At 44.7% G+C, this 17,637-nt stretch overlaps 1 protein-coding gene across 1 annotated transcript in view; it reads right to left on the bottom strand.

Annotated features, from left to right (window-relative positions):
* Nucleotides 1–11,682: 11,682 nt before the first annotated feature.
* Nucleotides 11,683–17,637, bottom strand: part of LOC142501715 (pancreatic triacylglycerol lipase-like) — a 40,694-nt gene continuing 34,739 nt past the window's right edge. The window contains exons 8-11 of the mRNA XM_075611996.1: nucleotides 15,417–15,536; nucleotides 14,787–14,905; nucleotides 11,904–12,035; nucleotides 11,683–11,798 (exon numbers count right to left, since the gene is read on the bottom strand). Of these exons, the coding sequence (XP_075468111.1) occupies nucleotides 11,925–12,035; nucleotides 14,787–14,905; nucleotides 15,417–15,536 (350 nt within the window). The 3' untranslated portion in view covers nucleotides 11,683–11,798; nucleotides 11,904–11,924. The remainder of the gene's footprint in view (nucleotides 11,799–11,903; nucleotides 12,036–14,786; nucleotides 14,906–15,416; nucleotides 15,537–17,637) is intronic.

Raw genomic sequence — 17,637 nt, 5'->3', positions numbered from 1 at the left:
TGGGTTCTTTTTTTTTTTTCAACTTAATTTTTATTGGACGATACACATGCAAACATTGTGTCACAGCCAAATATGTCAGTTCCATTTTTAGGCAAATACATTTATGAACAATACGAACACACATCTACAGACAAAGACACAAATACAAATACGACGGGACTAACAAGACAAGGGAATTGGGGTGGAGGGGGGAGGGGAGGGAAGAGGGGGGGGGGAGAGAGTGTTTCCCTCTACTTTGATCATGTTTGACCGTATCGCAGTGTCGACCCATCCGTCGCTGACTGTAGCCAGACCTTCTCTTGTGTCCACTTTCCTTGATTAACTCATGGGGCTGTCCGCTAACCGTAAGTCTCTACGTCCCGTCATCTATCTGACCGTCAAAGGAGAACGCACTTGTGTATATCAGTGCAATATCGTGGTGGCATCCACCCCAGGGATATCTAACTGGGCCAACCACGGTGCCCAGACTTTTAGGTAATTTGTGCCAGAGTCATTAGCCAAACTTGTTAATTGTTCCATCCTGCATACATGCCAAATCCTATTTCTGATCTTAAAGATAATTGGGATATCTTGCTGCTTCCATAATGCTGCGATCTCGCATCTCGTGGCTGTAGCAAAATGCGAGATCAATTTATGCACTGCATTTGACATTCCCCGGATCCGCCTGCCCAGTAGGAACACCCACGGGTCCAGGGGGATCTCCAAACCGAGAATCCGTTGAATCCAGTCTCTTATCTGTTCCCAAATAGGGACCACTCTTGCGCAAGACCACAGCATGTGTCGCAGATCCGCTTCCTCCCCACATTGTTTAGGACAGAGAGGGGAGTAGCCTCTCACAAATTTAGCTAAGCGGGTTGGGTTTAATACCATCACATCAGGACTTTATATGCGTTCTCCTTTAATGTGGTACAGATTGAACTTTTTGCAGCTGCCTGAATAATTCTGTCCCATTCCTCGTCCTCGAATGTCTCCCCTAAGTCCTCTTCCCAGCGTCGCATGTAGCACAGTCTGTCTTCGTTGGGCTTCGTCGGGCATATTACTTCCCTGTACATTCTAGATGTAAGTCCCCTTGTGTCCGTATCTCTGGAACACAGCTGCTCAAAATTTGTACGTGCCAGTCTAATTGGCGTTTTATTATAGAAATCTCTGATCTGGAGGTACCTAAAGAATTCACTGTTTGGGATATTTTTAGAGGATTTCATTTGATTAAAGGATTGTATAGTCATAATGCCCTCCAGATCTTTAAGACGGGTTATCCCCTTTTGAGTCCAGATCAAGAAGTTTTTGCTATTCAGGCCTGGAGCGAAGTCTGGGTTGCCCACAATTGGTGTCATTAATGACGTTCTGGTAGTCAGCTGACAACGAAATTTCAAGGCCTCCCAAACTTTTAATGAGTTGACCATGGTCTGCAACGGTATTTCCATCTTGCGTACCCCTCCTTTGGGTAGCCAGATTAAGTTTCGGATTTCAATTGGTGCACAACATTTCCTCTCCAACTCTACCCATCTCCGTAAGCTTGGGTCAGTGTGCCATTGGAGAATCTGCCCTAATTGGGCTGCTTTGTAATAAGCCTGCAGGCAAGGCACCGCTAGACTTCCTCTTATTGTGGGACGTTTTAATATTCCCTTGGAAATTCTTGGGTTTTTCTTATTCCAAATAAATTTCATTATTTGTGACTGTAGGGAGAGGATGTCCGCCTGTGCCAAAGGGATAGGGAGACTCTGGAAAAGATATAACATCCTTGGGAGGAGGTTCATTTTCACGCGGTGTATCCTCCCAATCCAGGACATACTCCCTTTCATCCAGGTCCTGAGATCCTCTCCCAATGTCTTTATTACCCTGGGAAAGTTAGCCTTATATAATGTTTTGTAATCCCTCATGAGATAAACCCCTAAATATTTGATAGCGGAGGATTGCCATTTGAAATTAAAATTGAGGTCAATCAGCTTTTCAGTTTCTTTTGGTAGATTGATATTGAGGGCTTCCGATTTAGACTGATTGATCTCAAACCCTGAGATTTGATTGAATTTACCCAGGATATTGAATAGATTTGGGATAGATGTGAGAGGTTTGGCTAACGTAAGAATGACATCGTCCGTGTATAATCCTATTGGGATCCCAGATATATCTGGATTATTTCTGATGTGTGCTGCTAAGGGTTCTATGCATAAGGCGAACAGCAAGGGCGACAGCGGGCACCCCTGCCTCGTGCCACTTTTGATTTCAAATTGTTCTGAGGGGAAACCTTGGTATCTCACCCTTGCTGTGGGTTTCCTATACAGCGCTAGGATGGCCTGCAGGAGGCGTCCCTCAAAGCCAAATGCTCTCCGTGTTTGTATTAGGTAGGGCCAATCTATATTATCGAAGGCTTTCTCAGCATCCAGCATCCAGACTTAACACCATGGATTGTATGTTTTTCTTTTGGTCCAGATCAATGAGGTCAATCATTCTCCTGGTATTATCTGCCGCCTGCCTGCCTCCGATAAACCCTACCTGATCTGTGTGGATTATATTTTAATGTCCGAGTTAATCAGTGAAATGGGCCGGTAGCTCTTACAGTCTGTCGGGTCCTTTCCGGGTTTGTGGATCACAGAAATTGAGGCTTGGAGCATTTGTGCTGGGAATGAGGCCCCTGCCAGAATTTCGTTGAATAACTTTAACATTTGGGGGGCTAAGATTTTAATATATTTCTTGTAATATAAGTTTGAAAAGCCATCCGGACCCGATTGGCTTTAGCAGGTTTTAGCGCTTTTTTGACCCCAGAGAGCTCCTCCATCATGAAATCCGACTGGAGTGCCTCCCTGTCACTTCTCTCTAAAGTTGGTAGATTTGCCTCTCTTAGGAAGGTCTTTAATGACTCTCTTGATTTCAGATTATGGGCCACCTTATCTCCATTGTATAGTGTTTCATAATATTTTTTGAACTCCTCTACAATTTTCCCAGGAATGGAGGTAAGGTCCCCCTTGTGATTACGGATTGCGTGAATGTGATAATTTGGAAGCTTATTTTTTAGCTTATTAGCAAGTAGTGTGTCAGGCTTGTTTTCTTTCTCATAAAATTTCCATTGAGACCAGACCAATTCCTTCTCAGCCTGGGCGGAGAGGAGGAGATTAAGACTAGTTTTGGTGTCTAATACTTGACTCAGCGTTTGGGCACTCTTGTTTACTTTGTGAAGGGAGGAAAGCTCCGCTGGTGGTGTTTCTAGCTTCTGGATTTTGTCCTCTCTTTCGCTTTTCCTTTTAGCGGCCAGATTCATTATGACCCCCCTGAGGGTAGCCTTATGGGCCTCCCACAGCGTGGAGTGTGTTGCCACACTCCCCTCATTCTCCTCAAAGTATTGTTTGAGCTTTTCCCCAATTTCCACCTGAAGGGCTGGGATCTTCAACAGTATCTCATTTAATTTCCAGTTCGCTCTAGGTCTGTCTAGTGGGATTAATGTGCACCGCAGCTCTATAGATGCATGGTCAGACCATGAAATATCATGGATATCGGAGCGAGAGACCCCGGGGACCATTCTATTGGATACAAGGAAGTAATCAATCCTGCTATAGGTGTTGTGTGGGTGTGAGTAAAATGTATACTCCTTCATTCCCTGGTGTTGTTCCCTCCATATGTCGAGTAATTGGCAGTCTCTTAACCCTTTTTTAATTGTTAGTACATCGGGTCTGTGTGATATATTAGTAGTCGAGCATCTGTCAAGGTCCTCATGTAGAGCCCTATTCAGGTCCCCTGCTATGATAATATTTCCTCTGGCCACGTTGCTAAGTTTCCCGAAGAATATGTTGAAGAAAGCTGTAGCCTTATCATTAGGGGCGTATATAGTTGCCAGAGTGATAGGGATACCTTGTATTGTACCCCTTACTATGAGGAACCTACTCTCCCCGTCCGTAAATGTCTTGTCGGTTACAAATGGAATACGTTTATGGATCAAAATGGCCACCCCTCGTTTTTTAACTTTCGCGGAGGACAGAAGGTGTGTCTTGTAGTCTTTGTCAAGGAACTTGGGACAGTTGCTGAAGGAAAATCCATTATTCCTTCACCTACGCTTCAGAACCGAGAGGAACCTTTTCTCTGCCAGGTACACTGAAGCCTTGTGACTGGATACACCATCTGCACCGTTTGCAGCAGACTTCCCAGGAAGCTTTCACGCCCTGCAACTGTTATCTTAGATTTTTGATGAACTATCAGGCCTGGTAGACGAACGAAATGAAACGTAACGCAAGCCAGGTTTCAAATCCTTTATCTCAATTTATTACTCATAGGGTAATGACTTTTATACAGAAAAAAAAGATATTGGTTAGAGGCGTAACATAGGCGTATCATAGGCGTGTCTTGGGCGTAGCTTTGATTAGAGGCGTGATTTAGGGGCAGGACATATTTTGGCGTGACTTTTGGGACGTGTCTTTTCCAATACAAGCAATTGTCTGAATACATAGCTTATTCATTGTCTGTTATCAAAAGAGACCTTGAGTCTTTAGCAACTATATTACACTATTTTGCTTCCCGCAGAGAACCATTCTATTATATTCTAACTAAAACATCAGGAAATTGACAACACAAAAGTATCGTAGTAATATCCTGACCAGGAAGAAAGGAAATGCAATTTAGCAGAAACTGAGTGCATTTATGAATTATATTTCAGCAAAAGGCTGACTACAGAATCTTAACTAGTTATGACCAGACAAAATGGAAGCTTAACATGAGTGCAGATTCTGGCCTGACATACTGGTCCTAACAGTTGCCCTGTGAGAAATGCGTTTCTTGCAGGAATAAAATCTCTGCCCCTTTACGTTTATAGTCACGAATGCGACTCTTCGCTTTGCCGGGCTGTTAAACCCCTTAACGTTGTGGGATATTAACCTGAGTTCCTTACTCATTGATGCATGTAGGTCGATGTGTCTGCCAAGAACTTTTCTTGTCTCGGGCGGCTGGGCCGTTTCCAAATCCTCCTCTCTGCCTTGTACCGTTGCACCTCTCTCTCTCACCTACGGAGACACAGAAGGGGGTACACACACGAGGGAACACCGGGGGACACAAAAACAAAAACAACTCACAGCATATTTTATCACATAGTGACTCTCGCCGTCGTGGCGAAGAAGCCATCTCGACGAGGTCATCGCCTTTGGGTGCCCGAACTCTCCTCCTGCAGTCCGGGAGTATCTTGGGGGTGTTGCCGGCATCCACCAGAGTCCTGCCCCAAAGGACTTCACTAGGGTCTTGGAGAACCACCCTCCTCCTCCCTAGTGTGCGGCCCATGCGGATGTTGAAGCAGGTCGCCTCTCTTCACCCCTGCCTCGCTCCACACTTGTGTATACTAATGAAACCTAACTCTTAACTTGCTGCCAGTGACTCCCCCCAAAGTTTAAATTACCCTTTTCCCCTGCACCCTACCCATCCTTTTATCCTCCCAATGATGTTGTAACCCTTGTCGCGCTCTCTGCTTTCTTTCTCATTCCGTTTCCTGTCTGTCTACCCATCCCTCTTACTGCTCTTACCGTCATCTTTTGTTCTATCTCTGCGTAACCTTCCTTATCTCCCTTACTCACTTCCTAACTGCACCAGACCCTCCACTCACCTACTTTCCCTAACTACTTACTTTCCGCTCTCTAACACTTTCCTTCCGCCCCCCTATTCTGCCTAACATCACTTCCCCCATTCTCACTTCTGCCAGTCACCACTCTCCCCTCAATCTATTCTCCTTCCCATTCCATCCAGCCTATTTCCCTACCTACTCCTATTCCCCCACTCTCCTCACATTCCCCTTCTTTCTCACCCACTTGCCTATATCGTTCCCTTTCCCTGCTACTTGCTTTTACACCTCCTCCTATAACTTCCGCTATGCTGTCTTCCTTTAACTGAGCCCTCTCATCCAGTGCCCCTCCCAACCCTTTCAAACCTTCTTTCACCTACTCTATCTTCTTGCCGGACCGTCTGCCTTCGCTGATCCCTGTGTGCCCCTGCCCTCTATAACTGACCGCATCCGCCGCTATGTCTTATGGCCGGCTCGATGACTTTTATCCCTTTCAAAAACCCCGCTCCCGCCTGGTGGGGTGTCTTCTTTTCGCCGGTGGGGCTTCTCCGGCACCTTGTAGCCACCTCGCGGGGCCTCCGACCGGCTCCTACCCCAATGGTGACGTTATCTGTCTGCACTGCCGGGGACCACCTCCATGCCCCCTCCAAGATGGCACCGCTCCTTCCGGTTCCCACCTGTGACTCGCTTCTGGGCAGCCGCCATCTTGGATCACGCATCTCAGCAGTGCGGAGGTGTGGGTGCTTGCTCCTGCTTCCCGCTCTCAGCTCCCTTCAGGGTCCTGCGCCTCACCGTGGATTCCCACCAGCACAGGTATCATCGCCATCTTGAGCGTGGGGATGCCTCCATGAGGAAGGTAGGCCAAAAGTTTTTACATTGTTTTGACAGCTTTAGCGTCCGGTGACTGCTGTGGATCGATTCAGAGGATCGGTAATTCCCGCGATGTGGGGTTCAATTCTCTCTTTTCAGGGGGTGGGAGTTTGCTTGGGGCGCTAAACCAGCGGGGTCAGGGGATACTTTTTCTGGCAGTTTAACTGAATTTTCCAACGAAAGCCATAACTTTAACTTGGTGGTACTTTTTTATGATTCATCTGTGACCCTCTGCTCCCTGGGGGACTTCGAGCACTGCTCCCACGTGGGCTCCGGGAGCTGGCTAGCTGGCTCCTCGGCCACAGGGGCTTCTCCCAGGCCTAGTTTGTGAAGGAAGGCTTGCCCTTCATCCGCCTCCCTCAGTGTGTATGCTTTCCCGCCTTTTACTACCTGCAGGCCGAAGGGGAAGGTCCACCTGTACCTAACCCCCTTGTCTCTCAGGATTTTCATTATTGGCAGTAAGGATCTGCGGCGGGCCAGCGTTGCCGGGGATAGGTCCTGGAAGATGCACATCCTCGTGCCCTCATGTTCCACTACCGGTAGTGGTCTGGTTTTGTGTGTGACGGCCTCTTTTGTGCGATAGTGGTGCAACCGTAGCACAATATCCCTGAGCTGTTCATTTAGGAGCGGTTTGGCTCTGAGGGCTCTGTGGCACCTATCCATTACCAGGCGATCTTTGAGGACATCTGGGAGCAGCGCTTCCAGCCATTGTGAAATGAACTCTTCACAGTCCAGGACAGTTTCGGGGACTCCTCTGATCCGGAGGTTATTGCGCCTGTCCCTATACTCTGTGTCTTCCTGGCGCTCCCGCAATTCATTTATTTGCTCTTGCAAGCCAGTGTATCTCCTGTCCTTTTTCTTGATTGCTCTAATCGACTGGTCCATTTTAGTTTCAAGGGTGTTTGTCCGTTCCCCCAGGCCTGACACCTCTCTCTTCAGGTCTTTGATCTCAGCCTGGAATAGGGTTTTGAGGTTGTTGTATAGTTTGTCTATATCACACTGTCTCACTGGCCTCAGTGTCGGGTTGTCCCGCTCCTCTCCTTCGCCGTCCGGCTCTGTGTCTGAGCCTGCATTTGAATGTGGCGCCATTTCACCTCCCGCTCCACTCGTCCGTGCCCGACCGAAATATTCCGGCAATACTTTCTTTTTGGTCCCCTTGGGGGCTTTTCTGGACATCCTGGGATCGTGGGTGTTTGATTATCAGAGACTGGTTGGTAGTTGGATATGTTTATTAGGTTTCAGCTGTCTTTATTTGGTAAGCGAGGCACGGAGCTCCTAACCTATGCGTCCATGCTCCTTGCCGTCGCGCATGCGCCTCCGTGGGGTTCTTTTTTAAATGTATTGGGGGAGTAGGGGTCTATTTGAAATGTATTGGGGAAGTGGGAGTCTTTTTTAAATGTATTGAGGAAGTGGGGGTCTTTTTTAATGTATTGGGGAGTGGGGGGTGTCTTTTTTAAATGTATTGGGGGTATGGGGGTCTCTTTTAAATGTATTGGTTGAGTGGGGGTCTCTGTGATATGTATTGTGGGGGTGGGGTTATATGTATTTAAGTGGTGGGTTTTTTTGGTATGTATTTTCTGTGGGGGGATTGAGTGAGAGTAGGGTAATTGATGGAAGGTGGGGGCGAGTGAGAGGAGAGATGGGGGGAAGGAGGAAGTGAGGAAAAGAGGGAGTAAGAGTGAGACCCAGAAGAGAGAAATACATGCAAGGTGGGGCGGGGGGGAGGGAGGAAGTGATAGAGGGTGAATGAGGAAGAGGGAGTGAGATGGAGGGGAGTGAAATACATGGAAAGAGGGTGGGAAATAGAGAGGGCTCGTGAGGTGTGAAAGGGGGGGGGGGGCTCGCAATACCACCGGGGAGAGGGTGGGGTTCCGGACATAACTAGTCCTGGGCCCCGGGAAATCTGTCAGTAGCCCTGTGTGTGTTTGTCACTGTGTTTTTCTGTGTGTGTGTCACAGTGTGTTTCTCTGTGTGTGTGTCACTGTGTGTGTGTATCACTGTGTGTGTGTGTGTGTGTGTGTGTGTGTGTGTGTGTGTGTGTGTGTGTGTGTGTGTGTGTGTGTGTGTGTGTGTGTGTGTGTGTGTGTGTGTGTGTGTGTGTGTGTGTGTGTGTGTGTGACTCTGTACTGTATGTGTCTGTGTGGGTGTTTGTCTCTGTTTATGCATTTTTGTGTGTGTATCACAGTGTGTGTGTCAATGTGTGTCACTGCTGCCTATTGTGTAACTGCTGACCTTCTCTTAAACTATTTGCTGATTTACTTATTTTAATATGGAGACAGCAGTACATCATGAAAGATACATTTGGGGATCCCCTTTAAGCAGTGAAAGAGTAAACCAGATTAAAGCACTGCAGAACCCATTTACACTCTGGTTCTTCAAACAAGTTCAAATATCTCAAACGTACCATGTTTAAACTGAAGCTACAAAGATATAACATTTTAAGCCAGGGGTTCTTAACTCCAGTCCTCAAGACCCCCCAACAGGTCATTTTTTAAGGATATCCCTACTTCAACACAGGTAGCTCAATCAGTGGCTCAGTTAAAGAGTTTGTCACTGATTGAGCAACTTGTGCTGAAGAAGGGATTGTCACAGAGTGCTCACCACAAACAAGGTGGAACCGCGGGGCACGTCTGGAGTGTAGATTAGCAGAGTCGGGGTTAGAGAGGTACGGATAGTAAAGATACTTGCCGGGGTCTGGATTGGATAGGTATGGATCGTTGCAGGTACTATTAGCCGAGGTCAGGGTTGGAGATGTGTGTAGTCGATTTATTTATTTATAAAATATTTTACCAGAAAGAAATACATTGAGAGTTACATCTCGTTTTCAAGTATGTCCTGGGCACAGAGTTAAGACAAATAATACATGGTTACAAATACAGTTACATAAATGAACAGGGTATACATTATATACAAGACATTGCATGCACAGTTAAAGAAAATATATATTATGGGCGAATGAAACAGTCACAGACCAGATTAAAATGTGAGACAGCCTTAGATTTGAAAGAACTTAAACTGGTGGTGGATGTGAGCGTCTCTGGTAGGTTGTTCCAGTTTTGGGGTGCATGGTAAGAGGAGGAACGTCCGGATACTTTGTTGAGCCTTGGGACCATGAACAGTCTTTTGAAGTCTGATCTCAGGTGATAAGCGCTGCATGTGGTAGGGGTGAGGAGCTTGTTCAGATAGCTGTGTAGCTTGCCCATAAAGAATTTAAAGGCAAGAAATGAAAGGTGAACTTTGCGCCACTCGAGTGATGACCAATCTAGTTCTTTGAGCATTTCGCAGTGATGTGTGTTGTAGTTGCATTGGAGAACAAAATGACAAATTGAATTGTAGAGGGTGTCAAGTTTGCTAAGGTGGGTTTGAGGTGCTGAGCCATATACTATGTCTCCATAGTCAATAATTGGCATTAGCATCTGCTGTGCGATACGCTTTCTGACACGGAGACTTAAGGAGGATTTGTTCCTCTAAAGTACCCCTAGTTTGGCATAGGTCTTGGTTGTCAGGGTATCAATGTGTATTCCGAATGTTAAGTGGGAGTCAAACCATAAGCCCAGGTATTTAAAAATAGTGACAGGGGTTAGGGTGGTGTTAGCGTTGGTTCTAATCAGGAGCTCAGTCGCTGGAAGCTTTAAAAATCTAGTCTTGGTCCCAAATACCATTGTTACAGTCTTGTCAGTGTTTAAAAACAGTTTGTTTTGGGAAATCCAGTTTTCGAGTCTCAAAAAGTCAGACTGAAGTATGTGTTGAAGGTCAGAGAGGCTATGGCTGTGTGCATATAGGATTGTGTCATCTGCATACATGTGTATTGAGGCTTCCTTACAAGCTGTGGGAAGATCATTAATGAACACTGAGAAGAGTAGGGGCCCCAGAACAGAGCCTTGCGGGACACCACCGGTGATATCCAGGAGGTTGGAGTTAGAGCCCGAGATGGACACATGTTGGGATCTTCCTGATAGGTAGGACTGAAACCAGTTTAAAGCATGCTTCCCTATTCCAGAGCTCTGGAGTTTGTTAAGCAGGATAGCATGATCAACTGTATCAAAAGCCTTTGCAAAATCTAGGAATACTGTACCAGTGAGTTGTCCCCGTTCCATTCCACACTGGATTTCATTGCAAACTTTTAGCAGGGTAGTTACGGTGGAGTGTTTGGGACGAAAGCCAGATTGGAATTGGCTAGGGAAATTTGTCTTGGTATAGTAATTGCTTAATTGGGAGTGGACACATTTTTCCATGACTTTGGATAGAATTGGGAGAAGTGAGATTGGTCTGCAGTTTGAGACAGTGTTTTTGTCCCCACTTTTGAAGATTGGAACAACTCTGGCAGTTTTCCAGGTCTTAGGGATATGGTAGCCAGGGTCAGGAGTAGAGAGGAGCGGAGTTCAAAGGATAGCCAGGGCAGGAACAGAGATCAAAGAACTGGAGCGCAAGGCGGCAGGAACAAGGAGATCGGTGAAAAACTTTGCAATGACAAAGGATTATGCTCAGCCATGAGCCAGTGGGCCGGCTGTGCATACAATAGGGAGGAGAGCCAATGAGTGAGGAGCAGAGCAGAGGCGTTCCGTCAGTGCGGGCTGTGGTTGGCTTTAGTCATGCAGGAGACAGATGAGAGCCATAAAGCAGCTGCAGGATGATGACGCGGAGCAGGCACCTGTAGGACATGCGTTACGCGCTCGCGTGGTACCCCGACAACACCCCCACGTGGTCGCATCCTGGAGGCGGGACCAGAAGGCTCTGTATTTATGGTTGCACGTGACACGCGCCCGTGACTGTAATCCGGCGGCTGGAGGAGGACGGTCCCGATACTGCACTGCAGGGAGGGGGGGCAGCTGAAACCCCGATCGCAGGGCGAGGTGGATCGGAGACGCGCCGAGAGAGGCGACTTTCACGGATCCTCACAGGGATATCCTGAGAACGTGACCTGTTGGGGGGTATTGAGGACTGCAGTTCAGAACCTCTGGGTTAAACAGTGGGCATGAGAATGTCATGTCTTCATTACACCTTTGCTATTAATTAATTCTAACAAGCATAGTTGATCTGTGATATTGGTTTTCTAAGAGACGATCATCGAACTTTTTCAATACCACCTTAATCAACATTAAAAAAACAAAGGCAATAGCAAGAATTCATATTCTTCTCCAACCCCTTGATTCTGGAAAGGAAGTGAGAAGAAATAGCCTCAGCATTGCAGTGAATTGTGCACAGTGTGTGATATCCTGCCAACTTAATATTGTTAATTCTGCAAGTAGCTAAGAACATTTTCTACAACAGAAACAGACATACACCCATCAATGGCCTTTATTTATGCATTAAATACAGCCAGTTTCTGCAGATTGTTTGCTAAACTCTGGTCTTTGCATTTATTTCATTGAAGTTTCTTGGCCACAAGTGTCTTTACCTGGAAAGAAAAACAGATTTGACAACAAGATTAAAAAAGAATAGGGATTTTTTTTCAAAAGAAAATCTTTTGCTATCACAAGAAAATATAAACTGCGTGGCTTACCGGGTGTGCTTCAGTGTTGTACTATGGTGTGTTTAGATAAAACACTTGGCTGTCGGATGTTAATTCCTGGTAGGTATCTGCGAAGTGACCCATCTTAGGACATCCGGCACTGGGACAGGTTTCACAGCCACCCTGTAGAGTAACACATTTAATGACATGGTGAGAAACAAGGTCTACCATGTATAGCAAATCACTTTGCGCACCATGTACCTTTTTATACACTCCTTTTGACAATATATATACTGTATATATAAAAACGGAAATAGCCGTGTTAATCCAGCTGCGATAGTGCAGAATAAATGTGTTCTTCAGTATTAGGTGATACCTTTTTTTGTTTGGACTAACAATTTATGTCATAGGACAAGCTTTCAAGAGTTCTCCTCTCTTCCTCAGGTCGGCAATACTGATTAACAAAGGAATATGGCTAAGACAGTGTAAGGGAGAGCAGGAAGGAAAGAAAAAAAACCCAGATATGTACTGTAGATAAGCCATGAAAGGGTGACAAGGAACAGTATGGAGGTGGGGGTAAGAAGGTGCGGATAAGAAGAGAGACAGGCAGGATGCTACAAACAATTCTGATAGTGTGTGAGAACCCCCATATCCGCATCAAGTCCTTTTGTTTTGGTGTCAAAGAGTATTATCATTCTGAGTTACATAGTTACATTTGTTTCCCACATCCTAACTAGTTACATAGTTCAAATGTTTTCCGTTCTTGGGTGCGTTTGAACATTCCATTGAGGATTTTGATTTTTAAATCATTTATTGAATGACCTGGTTGTGAGAAATGATGTCCCACAGGTGAGCAGTATCTTCCTTCATCGTAGTGGAGTATAAAGTGTATGTGCACTATATATACAGGATATGTGGTGGGTTTTGGGGTTTCTTGAGCTTGCTGGGGTTTTGTGTGTGTATTAACCTTTTTATACAGCAATGCATTGTATGCTTCTCCAGCATCAAATAATCATGGAGATAACCAAGTACCTAAGATAACATGTAACACAGGATTGAAAAAATGCAGAAGCAACATACAGTGAAAGATTAATGTCCTTATTCAGTAAGCTGGAATGGAACTAATCTCTTCTCCAGCACTTCACAGCACACCCCCCCCCCCCCCCCAACCTTAACAGATCCAGCTGTGCAGCTGGATCATACTCCATCCTCAGGTATACTCCGTCCCACACAACACTGAGCAGCCACTTTACTTTTTGTTTTAACATTGGCCCTTATTCCCTCAAGATTGTAAGCTCTCAGGATCAGGACCCTTCTGTATCTGTTTGCGCTTGTTTGTCATATTTGTATGTCATTGATGTCACTCTGTACCCCCCAGTGTGCTGCGCTGCGGAGTATGTTGGCGCTTTACAAATGAACAATAATAATACTTAATATATATGCATGTATATCTTTATTTATATAGTGCCAAAAGTGGACTCAGCGCTTCACAAAGAATACAGTACAGGGAATTATAATAATACAATAAGCTCAGCAAAATCATACAAAAGGAAAGGAAATCCCTGCCCGGAAGAGCTTACAATTTGGGTGGTATGATGGGAGACTTACAGACAGCAGGTGTGGGAATAAGTGCTGTTGATGACAGTGCTTGGCCACAATGGGTGGTAGAAGTGACTGTGGGCGTGGGGAAGTAGCCAAGAGTGCAGGCTATTGGGATGCTTGATTTGTGGGGCGAGTTTTAAGGTTAGTCAGTATTAAATCAGATAGGTTAACACCATTATCAGGGGAAGAGATGATAGGGAGGTGTGGTTGAGAGCAGGTGTGTTTATGTCTGGGTTCAGGATTAGGAGAGATCCCCAGAAGCAGGAAGGAGTAGATGGAGGGTGTGAATAGAGGATTTGTGTGGGTGCTTTTTATTGGGGGGTAAAGAAGTTGTTGGGAGAGAGGTGGAGGTGTATAAATAATGGTGCAGTGCATGGGCACATGAATAGGTGAGGGGAGGAGAGATAAAGAAATGTGGATAGGAGGGAAGTTGGGTAGTTGGATTGAACAGAAATGTTTACAAAGGAGTGAGGAAACAGTAAACAGAAAAAGGAATATGGAGGACATATTGAGATTCAGGAAGAGAGACCAGATGGTCTTGTCGTCTTCACCTCCAATTTCAACTCCAAAATTAACTCCACAGACACTTTATATGTGACATTTTTGATGTTACACAGCCAATATGTGCCTAAAAGCATATGTAAGAGGTAGCACAAACAATTAAGAGACAGAGGTGAAAAGAAAAGGGAGAAGATCTGATGAGAAGAGGCGGGCTGGGAGATACCCCACGGATGAAAAGAGGCGGGTTGAGTGAGATCCCACAGATGAGAAGAGGCGGGTTGGGGGAGACACCACAGATAAGAAGAGGCGGGTTGGGTGAGATCCCACGGATGAAAAGAGGCGGGTTGAGTGAGATCCCACAGATGAGAAGAGGCGGGTTGGGGTAGACCACTCAAATGAGAAGAGGCGGGTTGGGGGAGACCCCACAAATGAGAAGAGGCAGGTTGGGGGAGACCCAAAAGATGTGAAGAGGTGGTTTGGGTGAGATACCACGGATGAGAAGAGGCGAGTTTAGGAGTTCCCACAGATGAGAAGAGGCGAGTTTGGGGAGTTCCCAGAGATGAGAAGAGGCAAGTTTGGGGAGTTCCCTCAGATGAGAAGAGGAAGGTTATGGGAGATGCCACAGATGAGAAGAGGTGGATTGGGTAAGATCCCACGGATGAGACCGCTGGCTTATTAAGGTTTTAACAATTTGATGATTTATTTGCACCACATGCTTTTACATTTCTGCAACAAAGTAACACTAGCTCATTAACTCATTAAATAGACATTGTTGTAATACAGTAGTAGCTGGTTCAATGAACATGAAATCCCCATTAGGGAGACACTTACTAATTGATAGGTGCTGTAGTTTGAACAGGGGTAGCTTGTGAATATGCAGCTGCTGAAAATGCTGTCCGTATAATATCTGATTGCCCGCTCATGGTTACAAGTAGAAAGTTGAATGACTCCTGGAAAATAAACAACACCCATGATTAATGGCTTTGGCTTCATTTTCCAATGACAACATGCATAGCTCTTTTTCTTAACTCGGCAGTGAAAATGGCAACCTGCCCGTAGTCCCATCTGCACCCTGGCAAAACTCAACTAGAAACAGAGGCCAGTCGTTGGATACTGACAAATATCAGTATTTGACCAATGTACAGTAAATGTGAACATATTTAAAATAATAATTTGAAATGAAGGGCCAAAAAGAGAAAGTGAAAACCTATTTTTTTTCTATAGTTTGCAACAATACTAAAGTGAATCACTATAGTAACAGTGCTATGTTTCCAGGAGTTCCCTGTGACATCAACAGATAAATGATCAACGTATCGTAGGATGCTGAGCGCACTTCATGAAAGGAGGAACATGAGGCTTTGAAGAGATCCCATTTCTTCAGTACATAGGATATATGTTAGCTAAGTTTAATCAGCAACGAGCTTGAAGCTATATTAGCCCCTATAAGAATCATATATTTACCACTCATAATATCTTGAATATTCAAATTCGGAAATTCCATGCTCTTTGGACATCCTGGCATCGTAACGCCTCCGTTTGGAAAGAAATCCAGATGACCGCTGAGCTGGCTCATTCCAAGTCCTGAAATAGAAATGTTTTATGTTGCAATAAGAAGAAGTTATACTTTAGTACAAAGTTATATATTGTAGTGGAATATTTTAAGCCTTTTCTATATGTAATTTTTGGGTATGTTAATTTTCTACTATAATGGAAGAAAATAAAAGCGCTATTGGAAGTAATCTACATTGGTATGGGTGGGACCTAAATGCAATTAACTGGGGTGATTTCTGCTGCTTAGGTGAATGGTAGGGAAATCTCAGTTGCTACAACAAATAGTGATAAGACAATAGCATACACCGTAGCGCATGAAATGGTATTATTAATGAGAGCCTCAGTTCACCAGAAGCAGATTGTGCCAAGGTTCCCAAGAACACAACAATATTTGCATGTAATAATGTAAAATTGTATTCAACTAAAATATACCTATATTGAGAACAATCACCAAATATATAATTTGGTGTAAATAGATTTTGTTCAAGCTTGAACACAAGTATAAACAACAATAATAACAATTAATAAAATAACCTACACTATATCTATATGAAGCTATACTCGTTTCATGCAAAGGCACTTTATCAGGGTATATACCATACACTGTATATTCTATATTGGACCTATCAGTCAGTCCCACAACAATGAAACATCATATTTGTTGCTCATCAAGAGTTAACCCATTCTAAGGAAAAGAAAACCAACATCCTATCCCTTTAAGTAGGGAAGAGTGGCCACCACTTTAAATAGATCACAAGGAGAATATATCTGCCTTGTAGGGTGTCAAGTGTAACATCAACTGCAATTACATATTGCACTAGAAATATATTATTGAATGTTTTAATGGTGATATCACACTAAACTTATCCCTTCTCAAGCAATCTAGCCTATTCTGGGAATTATATTTCCTTTTTTCTCTTTTTTCATAGCACCAGCAATAGCGATATTGTCTGAGATCTGAGTTATAGTTTAAGTTATTTTATTAATTTTTATTATTGTTGTTTATAATTATGTTCAAGCTTGAACAAAGTCTAGGTATACCAAAGTATACATTTGGTGATTGTTCTCAATATAGGTATATTTTCATTAAATAACATTTTAAATTGTTACATGCAGATATTGTTGTGTTCTTGGAAACCGTGGCACAATCTGCTTCTGGGGAACTGAGACTCTCATTAATAATACCATTTCATGCACTATTGTCTTTCCATAATTTTCTACTATGCTCTATGCATTTGAGGCATTACAATCTATGGGAAAATTTATTTTTTGGGTGTAGAATTTTGATGCCTTTTAATTCACCAAAGTGAAGGTTTTGTATAGATTGACTTTTTTTTTCTAATCTGAGGTAATGGTTTTGTGCAGTTGCCCGGATTGCAAATATAAACTATAAATAGATGTTAATACAAATTGTGTTTCAGGTGATTTCTTTACATTTGCCTTTGCAATAGATGGAAATCTAAGGGCGAGATTATCTTAACTGTGAGATCGTTGATCCGTTGGATATGACACGGGAGCCCCAATGAAGCCGTACATTACCTGCTTTCACAGCTCTGTCTCCGCACACTCCCACTTACTGCTTCCCCAACCCCAACTCCCTCACACATTACCTGCTCTCACAGCTCTACCTCTGCACACTCCCACTTACTGCTTCCCCAACGCCAACTCCCTCACACATTACCAGCTCTCACAGCTCTACCTCCCCACACTCCCACTTACTGCTTCCCCAACCCCAACTCCCTCACACATTACCTGCTCTCACAGCTCTACCTCCCCACACTCCCACTTACTGCTTCCCCAACTCCCTCACACATTACCTGCTCTCACAGCTCTACCTCTGCACAATCCCACTTACTGCTTCCCCAACACCAACTCCCTCACACATTACCTGCTCTCACAGCTCTACCTCCGCACACTCCCACTTACTGCTTCCCCAACACCAACTCCCTCACACATTACCTGCTCTCACAGCTCTACCTCCCCACACTCCCACTTACTGCTTCCCCAACCCCAACTCCCTCACACATTACCTGCTCTCACAGCTCTACCTCTGCACAATCCCACTTACTGCTTCCCCAACACCAACTCCCTCACACATTACCTGCTCTCACAGCTCTACCTCCCCACACTC

The sequence above is a fragment of the Ascaphus truei genome, chromosome 8, assembly GCF_040206685.1.
Source record: "Ascaphus truei isolate aAscTru1 chromosome 8, aAscTru1.hap1, whole genome shotgun sequence".
In the NCBI taxonomy this organism is placed as follows: Eukaryota; Metazoa; Chordata; class Amphibia; order Anura; family Ascaphidae; genus Ascaphus; species Ascaphus truei.
This window is presented reverse-complemented; position numbering and strand designations above follow the sequence as displayed.